Here is a 15,625-nt window from a genome sequence, read left to right on the forward strand (position 1 = left end):
GCTATTAATATGTTTAAATGAAAACGAAAAGAGGCAGAGGTGGTTGATATCATTTTTCGTCTTATTGTAAATCCATACAGTGAAGCAGTGAAGATAACCAGAGTAGAAATGCAATTTCGTTGTATGTTAACATGCAATGACAATAAAGGGATATTGTATTGTATATTGAAAAGGCGAGCTGACTGACGTTTTCAAGAACACTGCTGTTCCATTTGCAGAATTACAGGACTTGCATCCTCACGTCCTCAAGAGTTCGTACTCCCAAGACAAACTTCCAAGTCCGAACTACGAAGGACGCGAGTCCGAACTTTGCGTACTTGGTATTGAGAAACGGCCCAAGTTTTGTTTACTTGGCTTATATCGAAATCCTCTGACATTTTTCCTTACAAATCCTTGTTTTGTACTTCTAATTCGTATCCAGTGTTTTGTTTTTTTAGTGTTTTGTCAGTACTCAACTGAGCTTACGCTATGCCTACATCCTACGTTACCAACTGGAACGCCATTCTCTCGAGAGTGCGTACAACAGTTAGCGGAAGCTAGAGATTATGATTTATAAAGTTTTAACTATGGATATTTTTCTTACAAAAATACATTGATTCGCTTCAGGAGGCCTTTACTAACCCCCCGGACCCATGTGGAGTACTTTATGATGCATGGATGCACTTTATTGGACTTCAAAATCTCAACAGCCATTCACTGCCATTATAAAGCTTAGAAGAGCCAGGATGTTATAGATAGTATAAGTAAATCATGGTTTAATTGTCATTTTTGGGTGAACTATTCCTTAGCTCAAATCACTTGTGAAGTAACATTAAGTTGTTTTTCCTTTTTCTATTAAAAAAAGCTAAATTCTTTATTCACTTTAGAAGAAAGTGAATAAACGAAATCTGTAAACATTAAAATACTCATTAAAATAAGATAATCACAAAATTTAAACAACATGTGTGTTACTATGAATATAAAGTAAATTTATATCTAATTTTACAACTTTGCTGCCATCAAAATGTAACAAACTCTAAAACAACAGTAAAACTGTCAAAAACAACTTTACAGCTTAAATAATGTTTAAACAGAAATAGAATATACAGTTAAGGTCAAAAGTTTACACCCCCCTTTCAGAATCTACTAAATGTTAATTATTTTACCAAAATAAGAGAGATGAGATAGAAGAGACAAAATGCATGTTACTGTTTATTTAGTACTGACCTGAATAAGGTATTTTAGGCAACTATTACAGAAGGTTCAAATGCTCACTGATGCTCCAGAAGAAAAAACAACAACAATGCATTAAGAGCCAGGGGTGAAAACCTCTGACCTGAAGAATTTTTCTGAAGAACACTGGGCAGTTTAACTGTTGAACAACTATCACTAAATAAAAAACACAGCTGTGACTCATTCAGGTAACAACACAGTATTAAGTAACAAGTGCAGGTAAACTTTTGAACCAGACATTTTTATAAATTCAACTATTATTTTCTCTTGTGGACTATATATAAACATCTTTTGTGAAAATATCTTCCTCATGTCAGTAGTAAATAAACAATAACATGCATTTAGTATGATGCCTCTTATTTTGGTAAAACAATTAAACATTTGCAGATTCTAAAAGGGGGGTGTAAACTTTTGACCTCAACTGCATGTAATTTTATAAAATATAAAAACAATCACATTTCTGCTATTAAATCCTCCATTGGTCCCATTCACTTTTATTGTAAGTGCCTGACAGAAATCTTTTTTTCTTCTCAATTTGTGCTTTTTTATAGGGTTTTTTAATAAAACCATAGATGAGTCAAAGTTATTTTTGGTGGTAATCTGTATTAGGCGACGAATGCTGTCAATGGAGTTTAACTTCTGTTGAATCCAAAATTTTTATTTAAATTAAAAGACGGTTAAACGCAAGTTGCTCATCTGTCCTGCTGTAGTTTTTTTAACATACTAAATAAACACTGAAAGGTTTGGAAATCAACATCTGAAAGCTAAATAAATAAGCCTTCTTTTAATGTATGGTTTGTTAGGATAGGACAATATTTGCCTGAGCTACAAATATTTGAATATCTGGAATCTGAAGGTGCAAAAAAAAAAAAAAAAAAAAAAAAAAAATAAAAAAAAAAAAATAATATATATATATATATAAATAAGTAAATACTGAGAAAATCACCTGTAAAGCTGTCCAAATTAAGTTCTTAGCAATGCATATTACTAATTAAAAAATACATTTTGATATATTTACAGTAGGAACATGATATTTACTTAATATCCTAATGATTTTTGGCATAAAAGAAGAATCAATGTACAACATATTTTTGTCTATTGCTACAAATATACCTGTGCTACTTAAACAGTGATATATTCATCTCAGGATTCTTTTATGAATAAAAAGTTTAAAATATTCACAGAATGTATTTCAATATTACAAAAGTCTTTTCTATAATTTTACTTTAATAGTAAAAACTTTACTATTTTTACTATAAAAGTGTTATTTACTACTTTATATAAATAAAAAGTACTTACCTCAAACATTTGAATGGTAGAGTAGCTGACATTAATACAATAAACATCTGCACCATTTTTCCTCTAATCATAATCCCATAGGATTGCACTCTTTCATGGTGTAATATATTGAACATTGCCTCCGGAAGGTTCTGTTAAGAGTGAAGGTTGGTGCAGCACTTACAAACAGCTCTATGGTGACTGGAACGGTGCTGTTGAGGGAAGGATTCCCTCCGTCTTTGGCCATCAGAGTCAGAAAGATCAATCCACCTGGAACCTGCTCATAATCCAGAGGACGACTGACGGTGATGACTACATAAACAAACAAACAGGAGTTATGAAACACAAATTGAATAAATATTAAAACAGAAAGTCAAATATCAGCACATGCTTACTAGACAGCCATTTATAATCCAATTACGCAACACCAGAGGTCACAAAGGCTTCTCTAAAGGCATTTTCACGCTTTAAGGTGTTAAACCCAAATCCGATTCCCTGCTAATGCACTGAGCGATGGAGAGCGCATAATGTAACCCATCAACAACCTGAAGAAGCAGTGAAATCGTATTATTAGGTGACTTTGATTTGAACACAGACCTGCGTAGCCCTCCACCACACTGATGCTGAAATATGACCTGAACTGAGTGGCGTAGGCGATGGAGTAGGTCAGGATGTTATTGGGAGGAGAGTCCTCATCCGTCGCCTGAGAAAAACACACAGAGAGACACAGAAGGTCATTTTGTCATTATAGTAATGACTGTTTCCAAATAAGTTTCCCTAACACACTACTATCGCCTTTTCCCTCATCTGTCATTGTAGGCAAAAGCAGGGAAACCTGGTTGGGCCAGAAGCTGACATCTAGCACTTAAACAAACAGAGTTTCTGGTAACACTATAAAATAGGGAACACTTATGTGACCCTGGGCCAACAAAACCAGTCATAAGGGTCAATTTTTTGAAATTGAGATTTATACATCATCATATGGTCTGTTAGGACAATAAGACAATATTTGGCCGAGATACAACTATTTGAAAATCTGGAATCTAAAGTGCAAAAAAATCTAAATATTGAGAAAATCGCCTTTAGATTTGTCCAAAATAAGTTATTAGCAATGCATATTACTAATCAAAAGTTAAGTTTTGATATATTCAGGGTAGGAAATTTACAAAATATCTTTATGGAACATGATCTTTACTTAATATCCTAATGATTTTTGGCATAAAGAAAAATCGATCATTTTGACCCATGCATTTTTGGCTATTGCTACAAATATACCCGTGCTACTCAAGACTGGTTTTGTGGTCCATCCAGGGTCACATATTTACTATTAACTAAGAGTTTTCCCTGAACAAATTTCTAATTTGCTGCTTATTAATAGTTAGGTAGTTGTTAAGTGTAGGTATGGGGTAGGATTAAGGGATCTAAAGTATGGTCATGCAGAGTAAGGCATTAACGTGTGCTTTATAAGTACTAATAAACAGCCAAAATATGCATGCTAATAAGCAACTAGTTAATAGTGAGAATTGGTCTTAAAAATCAACCATTTTACCATGTTTTTATAGCATTATGCATGTTGTTATTGTTAACTAAAAATTGTTAATATATAAAAAAATAAAAATCAATCTTTGACATAAGTGAAAACTACAAATGTTGGCTGGACAACTAACTGATTTAAAAATAAATGCAAGTAAAATTAAAGAAAAAAATGCATTAAATAAATAGAAAATAAATAAAAAATATAATAATCCAAATTAAGCTTTTTATAGAGTGTTATCATTAACTTTAACAATTAAAAATCATTCTCATTAATTGCATTAAAGCTGACATAAAGTAAAATATAAATATTAGATGAAAAACTTAAAAACCTGCAATTAGACATGTTAATTTGGCAACTAAGTGAAATTAAAATAAATTAAAACAAAATAAATGTATTACTCCACTATCAAAAAAAGCATAAATTACTAAAATTTAAATGAAAAATAAATATAAAATAAAAGCTGTTATTGTAATGAAAACTAATTATATACTATAGTATTACTAAATAATACTAAAATAACACTGCGTCAAAGTCAGTATTTCACCCATCATGAAAAAAAAAACAAGAATTTTTTGCTTTTGTGAAGGATGAAATACTGTGAATTTAAATCACCTTTAAATCGAAATTTTAGAAAATGCCAGTGTATAAAATAATTAAATTAATTAAATAGCTGATCACATTTGTCCTAATCTAGTATAATGTTTGTGCTTTTCAGGTAAGAAAAAATAAATAATATAAAACAATAACAATAAAATAAAATAATATCACATGTGAACATACACAAACAGTAAAAACATTAATATTGTGAAATATTTTAAAGATACAAAAAATTCTATTGGAATATATGTGACCCAGGACCACAAAACCAGTCATAAGGGTAATTTTTTGGAGATTTATACATCGTTTGAACAAATAAGCTTTCCATTGATGTTTAGTTTGTTAGGACATATTTGGCTAAAATACAGCCATTTAAAAATCTGGAATCTGAGAGTGCAAAAGAATCTAAATATTGAGAAAATCACCTTTAAAGTTGTCCAAATGAAGTTCTTAGCAATTAAGTTTTGATATATTCATGGTAGAAAATTTACAAAATGTCTTCATCCAACATGATCTTTACTTAATATCCTAATGATTTTTGGCATTAAAGAAAAATTGATAATTTTGACCCATGCAATGTACAGTATTTTTGCCTATTGCTACAAATATACCTGTGCTACTTAAGACTGGTTTGTTGTCCAGGGTCATATATTCAAAAATGTAATTTATTCCAGTGGGAAAAATAAAATAAAATAAAGTTATAGTGAATATGATTACAAAAACCATGTGAACTGGCTACAAATACACAAACAACAGACATCGCCACCTGCTGGTCATATAAGTGCAGCCCCTGTCGTCAAACTGTCAATCACAGCACAGATTAGAGCAGACGGCTGAAATTAGTGCTGCCATGTCCACATGCGGAGAGAATTAAACACTAACAGAGATGGGCTGAACACTAACAGAGTGACTGACACAGCAGAACAAGGCTCAGGCACAGACAGCCTACAAGAGCTAGCTGTTCACATTCCCATACATCTCAATGGCTCTTTCTTCATTTCACATTCTTGGTCTGATTGTGCTTGAACTTCCCAATTCAACTGACATCATCCTAAAACACTTCCCATCCATTCTGACACAAAGCACCCACTTTTTACCATCCTATCAGTTCCTAAGGGACAAAATCAAACCCCACCCTATTTTCTAACAAACTAATTATTCTGTTTTACTACAAACATCAGCTACAAAATTAAAATGTGTTGTGAAAAGCGTTGCCTCATTCTAGTTTATCTTCCACCTGTTTTTATAAACACCACATCTCTTATTGTTTCTCACCCGGGCTCTGATTATTTGTTGTGGAGCCTGTTCGTTCTCCATAAGCGAACCCGTATATGATTCCTTCTGGAAGATCGGCGCATTGTCGTTTATATCCAACACGTTAATGCGAAGGCGTCCCGTCGTCTCCTCCCCTCCTCCATCACGGGCCAGTATGGTTAGAGTAAAGCGCCTCATGAGCTCGTAATCCAACCGGTCTCGCAGAGTCACCCAACCCGTCTCAACATCCAATGAAAACCTGGGGGAAGAGTTAATACATTAAAAATGCGACAGCATTAACTAACTAATAGATGCAAGAGAGGTAATTAAAAAGATGAATTAATTAACCAGCAAATGAGAAACTTTGAAGTGTTAGATCATGCAAAGGCTATGTTCAGAACAGCATACTACCACTGGACTATTTTAGCAGTATGCTATATTAATAAATTTAGTATTATTTATCAATATAAATACTGTGCAACGTGTTTTTTTTAGTATTATACAGTACTACTAGTTAAAAGTTTGCACACCAAGTCTGCATATATTTGATAAAACAAGTAAATACTTAGAATAAGTGACTTTTTCCAAAAACATTAAAAAAAAACTTAATTATTACAAACATTTGACAAGTGGTGTATTAACTGTATACAATTATAGTATTTTTTTTAATTTTTTTTTTACTTGTTTATTATTACTTTCATTTTAAGTTTTTAAAGTTTTAGCATTAAAAATATTTCCATTTGGCTTTACTTTTTTGCAATTTTAGAAGCGCAACTTAAACATTTAAATGATCAAATTTTCACATTTTTAACATTCAAATTTTCTATAAACCAGAATACCCAGATGTCCTCTTACATTTTCAGTATAATGTGCAAAAATATGCTGTTTATTAAATACTATCACACAATGCATTGTGCTAGATTTTAACCGCCATTTCCATAAATGAATAAATGTAAGTGTAAATGAATGCATTTGAAAAATCAGTTTTTTTAATTCAAAACAAAACTTGACCAGACTGCTAAAATACATTTTTCACAAGAACAACAAAAATATTAAATATAGCAGCAATTACGGGGCCAAGCACTAGGCAAGAAAAGCTTCAGAACAAGGGCATCAATGAGTAAGAGCTAGCCATTTTAAGATGATTTTAGTTGAAATGACAGAAAATGTATGTAGAACACCTACTGATATGATTTAATAGCTTATTACGTTTGACCAACAGGTGGCGCTGTTATCAAATCGATGTGGTGTGTTTAGTGTGAGGTGACAAAGGCACACACAAAGTTTGGTGTCATTAGCTTTCCAAAGATAAAGCCTCAGAGTCATTTTGGCCTCAAGCCTAAAGTTTGTAGAGGCGCTGTACGAAAACGGTTTCATCTATCTTCATGAAATCCATAACTTTTGGTCAGCACAGTCTGAAGATGATCTGACTCGATTTTGGTTAAAATCGGATCAACGGTCTAGGGCTAGTTCGAAAAAGTAGATTTTCAAAATAAACCAAAATGGCGGACAGGAAGTTTGACCAACTGTGGCATAGTTGGTATCTATGTTGTCAGCATGACCCAAGGAATATTTTTAGTCTAATTTTATAACAATAGGCTAATGCCATCTACAGTTATTAGCATTTTTGTCCATTTTTAATTGATAGTTAATGAATGGTTTATTACTCTTGACCAATAGGTGGCGCTGCTACCAAATTGATGTGGTGTAATCAGTGTGAGGTGACAATGCCACATACAAAATTTGGTGCAAATATCTCAAAGCTTTTCAGAGATACAGCTTCAGATGCGCTTTAGCATCTTTTCAGCAAATTCTTCGATGCGTTAAATGAAAATAGTTTCGAATATTAACACGAAATCCATAACTTTTTCTCAGCATGGCCTGAAGAAATTTGGTGAAAATCCGACTAACGGTCTAGGAGGAGTTCGAAAAAGTAGGTTTTCTACATTAATCAAAATGGCGAACAGGAAGTTAGGCCAATTTTGGCATAATTTGTATCAATGTTCTCGGCCTGACCCAATAAATATTTTGAGATCACTTTCATTACAATAAACCATTTTTCACATAAGTTATTAGCATTTTTCTAAAATCCCTTATAACTTTTGACCACAAGGTGGCGCTACCACCGAATTTTTTGAGTACTGTCAGGGCATAGTGACGAAGATACATACCGAATTTCGTAACGATTCGTCAATGCGTTTGTAAAATATAGCATTTTATAACAAAATTCAAAATGGCCGACGCCCAAAATGGTTTACATGGGAAAATTGGATATGGTTCAACTCGGCATGCTCCTCCAAATCTAACGGGATGAGTTTTGAGATTTTTGGCCAAAGCACTGAGAAGTTTTAAGCCAAATTAGCCAATTTTCAGATCTCCTGACCACTAGGTGGCACTGTGACGAAACACTGCAGGTAGCTTCAGGTCATGCTTGTTATAACACACACCAAGTTTGGTCACAATACTCCAAATCGTTGCGGAGATATGGCCTCACATCCATTTTTGCACGCTTTTCGTAGAATTAATTAGCGCGTTATTCGAGAACGGTTTGTCCAATCAACGGTTTGTCCAATTCCATAACTTTTTGCCAGCATGGTCTGAAGATGATCTGAGCCAATTTTGGTGAAAATTAAACAAACCGTCTAGGACAAGTTTGAAAAAGTAGGTTTTACAAACAATTAATTATAGAAAAAAAACTAAACCTTGCGATTTTTGAATTTTGGTATGCATTAGACTCGGCATGACCCAAGGATTCAGAGAAAAAAGGAATTTTGTGGCTTACGGTTCAAAAGTTATTACCAAAAAGAAAGTGAAACTTTGGACAAGTGGTGGCGCTAGAGAGTTTGAGTAAGAGACTCCAAATTGGTTATGGTGACATTTCAGACTGTCCTCTATCAGTGTGCCAAATTATACAACTTTACCCTAAGCGGTTCTATGGGCTACCATAGACGCAATGGCGGAGGAAACTGAAGAAACGAAAGAAGAAGAAGAAGAACGCCAACGGATACAATAGGTGCCACCGCACCTTCGGTGCTTGGCCCCTAATAAAAATGCTAACGGATACAATAGGTGCCTACGCACCTTCGGTGCTTGGCCCCTAATAATAATGTATTAATGCATACATACACTACAAGTCAAAAGTTTTTGAACAGTAAGATTTTTAATGTTTTTTGAAGAATTCTCTTCTGCTCACCAATCCTGCATTTACTCGATCCATAGTACAGCAAAACAGTAAAATTGTGAACTATTTTTACTATTTAAAATAACTGTTTTCTATTTAAATATATTTTAAAATGTAATTTATTCATGTGATTTTGAATGAATTTTTAGCATCATTACTCCAGTCACATGATCCCTCAGAATCATTCTAATATTCAGATTTGCCACTCAATGAAGATTTATTATTGTTATGTTGATAATTAAGTAGAATTGCTGGTTTCCTTGATGAATAAAAATTTCAAAAGAACAGCATTTATCTGAAATAGAAATCTTTTGTAACATTATAAATGTAACATTTTGTAACATTATAAGTATCATCACTTTTGATCAATTTAAAGCATCCTTGCCAAATAAAAGTATTCATTTCTATAACTTCTTTTTCAAAAAAATAAATAAAAAATAAAGATTTTACTGACTCCAAGCTTTTGAATGGTAGTATACTATTACAGATCAGATCTTTGGATTTTCTATTTATCAAAGAATCCTGAAAAAAATGTACTCAAATGTTTTAAATGCTGATCATAATAATAATAAATGTTTCTTGAACAGCAATATTAAAATTATTTCTGAAGGATCATGTGACACTGAAAACTGTAATAATGATGCTGAAAATTTATCTTGGATCACAGGAATAAATTAAATTTTAAAACATTCAAATAGAAAGCAGTTATTATAAATAATAAAAATAGTTCACAATATTCCTGCTTTTGCAGTAATATTAAATTACTATTAAAAATTTTTTGACTGGTAGTGTACATACATATTTTAAACAACAAAAAAATTATAAATAAATAAAATACTACGCAACAGATTTTATTACTAAAATTAGCTGATAACTGGATGTTGCTCATCAAATTAAGTGGTTGATATTGTGAACTTTAAAAAATAAATAGCATGACAGTATACAGAATTACTGTGTACTATGCAGTAAACAGTTTGCTAGTATTTAATTTGAAACACAGCCACAGAAGAAATCAGTGTGCGGAAACAGGAGAGAGAGGCATGCAAATCTACAGAGATGTGGATTAAATTAATCAGAGGAAATTAATGAATTAAACAGGATGCTGTATCAGTGTGAAAGGTCACAGTATGTTAATGAATGATAATCTCACTGGTCTGGCTCATCGCTGAAGTAATACCGAACCACTCCAAACGTGCCAATGTCATTATCCGTGGCCTGCAGAGAGAAACACATAAACATAGAGCAATGAGCATCATCTAGACACATACTCTTGCTAGTCTGTATGTCAGCGTGTGTGTTTGTGCATCCTTGAGTGTGTTTCAGTGTTTTAATATTGAGATGGTGTCAGCATCCCCTGTCCTACCCTACAAAGTACTCTGTTCTGCACGATTAACGCTGAAACACACACACACACTCACACACAAACACAGAGAGACACACACTCACTCTTCAGGAAGGACCATAAGGGGAAGAACTCTCCACACACCAGATGGGCTGGCATGAACTGGCCGCCCTGTCCTCTATCCTAAAACAACACAAGCTTTTGCTTCACCTCAGAACTGTCTTTAGAAAAGTAAAGTAAAAGAAAGTAAAGATGAGTGACAACACATAAGCGGTCTCACTGACATGTTCACCCACACCCTTACACTCACTCAGCCTTATTTTTGCTGCTGTTCAAACCCCAGTGAGCCATCTTGATGTCTATTCCATTTGGAGTACTCTATAAAGACAGCAACTCCACATTTTATACAGAAGTGAATGCACAGAAGACTTTACTCACAATTGATTATAAAAAAAGCACAATTGATTGCTATGTGATACTCTGAGCATAAATATATATAACTCACAAACACTGGGTAAAATAGTCAGAAGCCCCGCCCCCAAACTCACATCACTGGTTGAGACAGAAGTTGCGCACTCATTTTTTTTTTTTTTTAAGTGACAATGCAGTGTAACTGTAATAAAATAAAATTTACATTTTGGATGAAAAACCTAAACTTGAACTTAAATAGAAATTAGAAATGCTGCCTTTGCAACCAACTAAAATAAAAAATGTAAAATGAAAATTACTAAAAGTGTGGAAAAAAAGAAAGAAAAAGCTTAACAGAAACCTTAAAAAACCTTAAATAAAAAACCTTAAAAACTAATAAAAATTACAAAAGAACAAAATCACTAAAACTAAAATACACTCTGGCTAAAAAAAAACTTACCAGTTTTTCAATAATAATAAGAATAATAATAACAAAAGGTTAAAAATAAATAAATAAATACAATTAAAAAAAAAAAATCACCTAAAAGTGAATTATAGTTCATAACCAACACTTTTTCACTGTCACTTTTTATAAAATTTAATGCACCCTGGCTGGGAAAAAAATCTTTCTTTCTTTAAAAATGTAACAAAAAAATAATAATAGAATATTCAAAAATTAAAAAATAAACAAACTAAACTGTTGCATTGTACTGCATAACCAACTTTTCTGCATTAAAACCACCTGTATAATTCTCTCTTAATGAACCAAAAACTATCAAGGTAGACATGTAATAGTGAAACCTTGGAGCATGATATAAACATTGTATATGAATGAACATGTTACATTTCTTTCCTGAAAACAGGAAATATTGTTTCCAGAAACCAGTGACAGATGCTGAATTTGACACAAAAGACTGCCCCAAAATGACACTGCATTTGACAATAAATACAGAATTGGAACATTAACAGACATCCCAGTAAAGTAGATGTTGTGTAAAAGCATACAGATAGCATAAAATGTGTGTGTGTGTGTGTGTGTGTGTGTGTGTGTGTGTGTGTGTGTGTGTGTGTGTGTGTGTGTGTGTGTGTGTGTGTGTATGCATGCAGAAATGAAGTTCTTCAGTGCTGAAGGGAAACAGATTCAAACCTGACTTGTATATTTATGCAAATTAATACAAAAGGTTGAAAAAACAAGTCAGTGCAAAAACAACAGCGCAGCTGCGTGTGTGTGTGAAAGAAAAACTGACAAGTGACACTTCTCTTTTCTAACACACACAAAAATGCCAAGTTTAACATCTGTTAGATCCTGATATAGAGGGAATTTGGTTTCTATTTTGGAAAAGATGATCCATCAAAGCAGATGTGCAGGTGTCTGTTATCAGACAGTTGTTATTGGGGCTTGATTTGGTGGGCTGAAACTGATCTGTAGAGTTTTCCGCAGCTATTTGCTGTAATTATACACGTACACACACAGTCTCGTTCTCAATAGCCTTATGTAGTCAGACCTTGCCAATAGTCAACGTCTGGTCCAATTTGCAGCTTAATCCAGCCAAGAAATGGCCACTTAGATGGGAGGAGACCATCTGATGACATTTAAAGTGACCAACTATAGTTTGTTTTCTTTACGTGACCTTTAAGGGCAGAAATTAATGAGACCATAATAACTGAGACATGTTGTACAAATATAAAAGTATTACAGATTATTTGTCTTATTATATGTCTTAAATATATTGTCTTATATTAAATGAACCTCATAAAAACTTTAGCATCTGAATCTTCCTTTAAACCTTAAAACAACAACAAAATAATAAATTAAATTAAAAAAAAAAAAGCCCAGGCAAATGTATTTACAAAAACTGTGTAAAGCAAGTTACACTTGATTTAACCCTCCATTTGCAGTGTCATAAATTATAAATGCATTAAACAAATTTCTAAAGGTAAATTTATGCCCTGTAAAATCAGTTTCTAATGGAAGCCCGTTGTGCCACTGAACAAAAAATAAAATAAGGTAATTGCGAATTTTTATCTGACAAGCCCGTTTCACCACTGGATAAAAAAGGTAATTGCGGCTTTTTATCTGCCAATTGTGACTTTTTTTTTTTAACAAGTTCACATCTCACAATTGTGACTTATTTCTCAGAATTCTGTGTATCGTACAATTGAGACTTTTTTCCTCAGAATTGTGTCTCATAACTGTGACTTTTCTCTCATAGCTTGCGAGTTTACATGTTGCATATATAGAAAGCTTAACTTTTATAACTTAAAGCTATATAACTTCTATATAAAATCTCACAATTTACAAGTTTACATCTAGCAATTGTGACTTTTTCTCATATTGTATCTCACAATTGTGAAGTGTTTCACAGATGTGACTTTTTCTCGCAACTTGCAAGTTTATATCTTCCAGTTGTGACTTCTTTTTCCAGAATTGCATGCATCTCGCAATTGTGATTTTTTTTTTTTCTCGGAATAGCATGCATCTCGCAATTGTGACTTTTTCTCGCAACTTAAGAGTTCACATCTCACAATTGTGACCTTTTTTCTCAGAATTGCGTGTATTTTTGCGAGATGTATCTGCGAATGTCACAATTGCGAGAAGTAAACTCGCAGTTGTGAGAAAAAAGTCACAACTGTGAGATACACGCAATTCTGTGAAAATTCTGAGAAAAGTCACAGTTGCAAGATACATGCGATTCTGAGAAAAAGACAACAAATAGAAATCAAGCAACTTTTTCCTTGCAATTGCAAGTTTATATCTCGCAATTCTAACTTTAACTCGTAGTTGCGAGTTTATAACTTGCAATTCTGGCTTTATTTCTTACAATTTTAAGATATAAACTCACAATTGTGAGTTATAAGTCCAGTTCTGAGGGGGGAAAAACAATATTTTCTTAGAATTGCGAGTTTATATCTCATTTCTGAATTTAAAAAATCAGAATTGTGAGTTTATTTTACATAATTCTAAGAAAAAAATGACCACTGACACTTGTGAGTTGTGAGATAAAGTCGCAATTACTTTTTTTATTCAGTGGTGGAAACGGGTTTCCATCGTTACTTGATTCACAGAAAAAATAGAGAGGAAAAAAAAGCACCCCCAAAAGACATTTTACATACACATACATCAAACAAACATTTCTGTTCTCAAAATTACCAGAAGCTGCTAAATTACGCATGTAAATTTGCAAGGTTGTGTGATAATGTACAGGCCTCCTACAGTTTAAAATGTTAATCACTGCACAATGAATTTTGTTTTACAACCCCATTAGAAAAAAAAAAAAAATAAGCACAAAAATGTCTTAAAGGCAGCTAATTTGATTCAGCAAGGCTGAAATGACCAATTAGCATCCAGAACTGGAACTACTTGTTTCATAATCAATGATAAAAATGTGACTTCACTCTTATTTGCTCTTTTATTTGGTGATTTCTGTTTGCTGTCTAAATTTTCTATCAGCCTTTCAATAATAATCTATCATAACTGCATTTTAATCCAAGGCTCTTTCAAAAAATGTAAAACCTTAAGTCTGGTCTTCAGCTAATATACAGTGTTTCATTCTACATCGATGGGGTATTTTTGTGGGAGTCTGCCTGCGGAGTCTATATTGGGTGTTTGTCGCATTTGACAAAATCCCTTTTGATGTGTGTGAATCCCAGAGCTCATGCCTGTAGAGTGTGATGGACTGTGTTCCTGATTCAATTATTTTAGGCTGATTCTCATTGAAATGGAACGTAAAATTTGATGTTCTTTAACAGTTTTGCTTAATTTTTTGTCAAGGTAAGCGTAATGATATAAGAACTTGTTGTTTAATTTCTCTCTCTGGCGAGCGTTGTGTGATGGATCACGGCTGGGCGCTGGTAATAGGGTTTCAGTTGACTGGCGGTGCTGCTGGTGTACAGGGTCATAGCGTTGTGTGAGTGTGTGCTGCTGTCAGTGCCACTATTAGAATCCATGATTCAACCGTGGCCTGTTGATGACCTCACCCTCTGTGTGTGTGTTTGTGAGCGTGGATTATGACCAGCGCTCGCCTGGTGCCACTCTACAGTGGATTCAGCCGACCGGTCAAAACAGTTTGTTACAAAAATGCTGCCAGAGTTTTACTCTGACATGAGTGGAACACCAACAGACCAAAACATACACTTCTTTCATCTCAATAATCTAATAAACAGCCAATGAGGTTACACTTCTGAATGCATTCAGCCAATAAGTGCGTGATCTGTGAAGAAAAGAAACAAACTAACAAACAAAAGAAGAAAGAGAAAGAAAGAACCAATACAATTTACAAATGTACAAACAAAATAATAAAAAATTATAAAACATATCAAAGAATCAATCTTTTTACATTTTTTCTTTTCTATAGCCTTCTTTAATAGACTTTTCTACAAACAATAACCAATAAACCAACTATCAAAACAAAAATGAACAGAAAAGAAAGCAAAAGTGAAAAATAAATGTGACCCTGGACCACAAAACCAGTCTTCAGTAGCACGGGTATATTTGTAGCAATAGCCAAAAATACATTGCATGGGTCAAAATTATTCTTTTAAATTGTTATTTTATGCCAAAAATCATTTGGATATTAAGTAAAGATTAGGTTTCATGACAGTATTTTGTGAATTTCCTACCGTAAATATACCAAAACTTAATTTTTGATTAGTAATATGTATTGCTAAGAACTTCACTTGGACAGCTTTAAAGGCAATTCTCTCAATATTTAGATTTTTCTGTATTGTATCTTGGCCAAATATTGTCCTATTTGTGGTTTTGTGGTCCAGGGTCACATACAGTACACTTAAATGTATTTGAAATACACTTATTTCA

General features: G+C 33.2%; 1 protein-coding gene across 1 annotated transcript in view; it reads right to left on the reverse strand.

Moving 5' to 3' along the window:
- Positions 1-15,625, reverse strand: part of cdh23 (cadherin-related 23) — a 317,998-nt gene that overhangs the window by 95,335 nt on the left and 207,038 nt on the right. The window contains exons 13-16 of the mRNA XM_073834861.1: positions 10,210-10,274; positions 5,900-6,137; positions 3,088-3,193; positions 2,675-2,802 (exon numbers count right to left, since the gene is read on the reverse strand). Of these exons, the coding sequence (XP_073690962.1) occupies positions 2,675-2,802; positions 3,088-3,193; positions 5,900-6,137; positions 10,210-10,274 (537 nt within the window). The remainder of the gene's footprint in view (positions 1-2,674; positions 2,803-3,087; positions 3,194-5,899; positions 6,138-10,209; positions 10,275-15,625) is intronic.

This window comes from Garra rufa, chromosome 2 (assembly GCF_049309525.1).
Source record: "Garra rufa chromosome 2, GarRuf1.0, whole genome shotgun sequence".
NCBI lineage: Eukaryota > Metazoa > Chordata > Actinopteri > Cypriniformes > Cyprinidae > Garra > Garra rufa.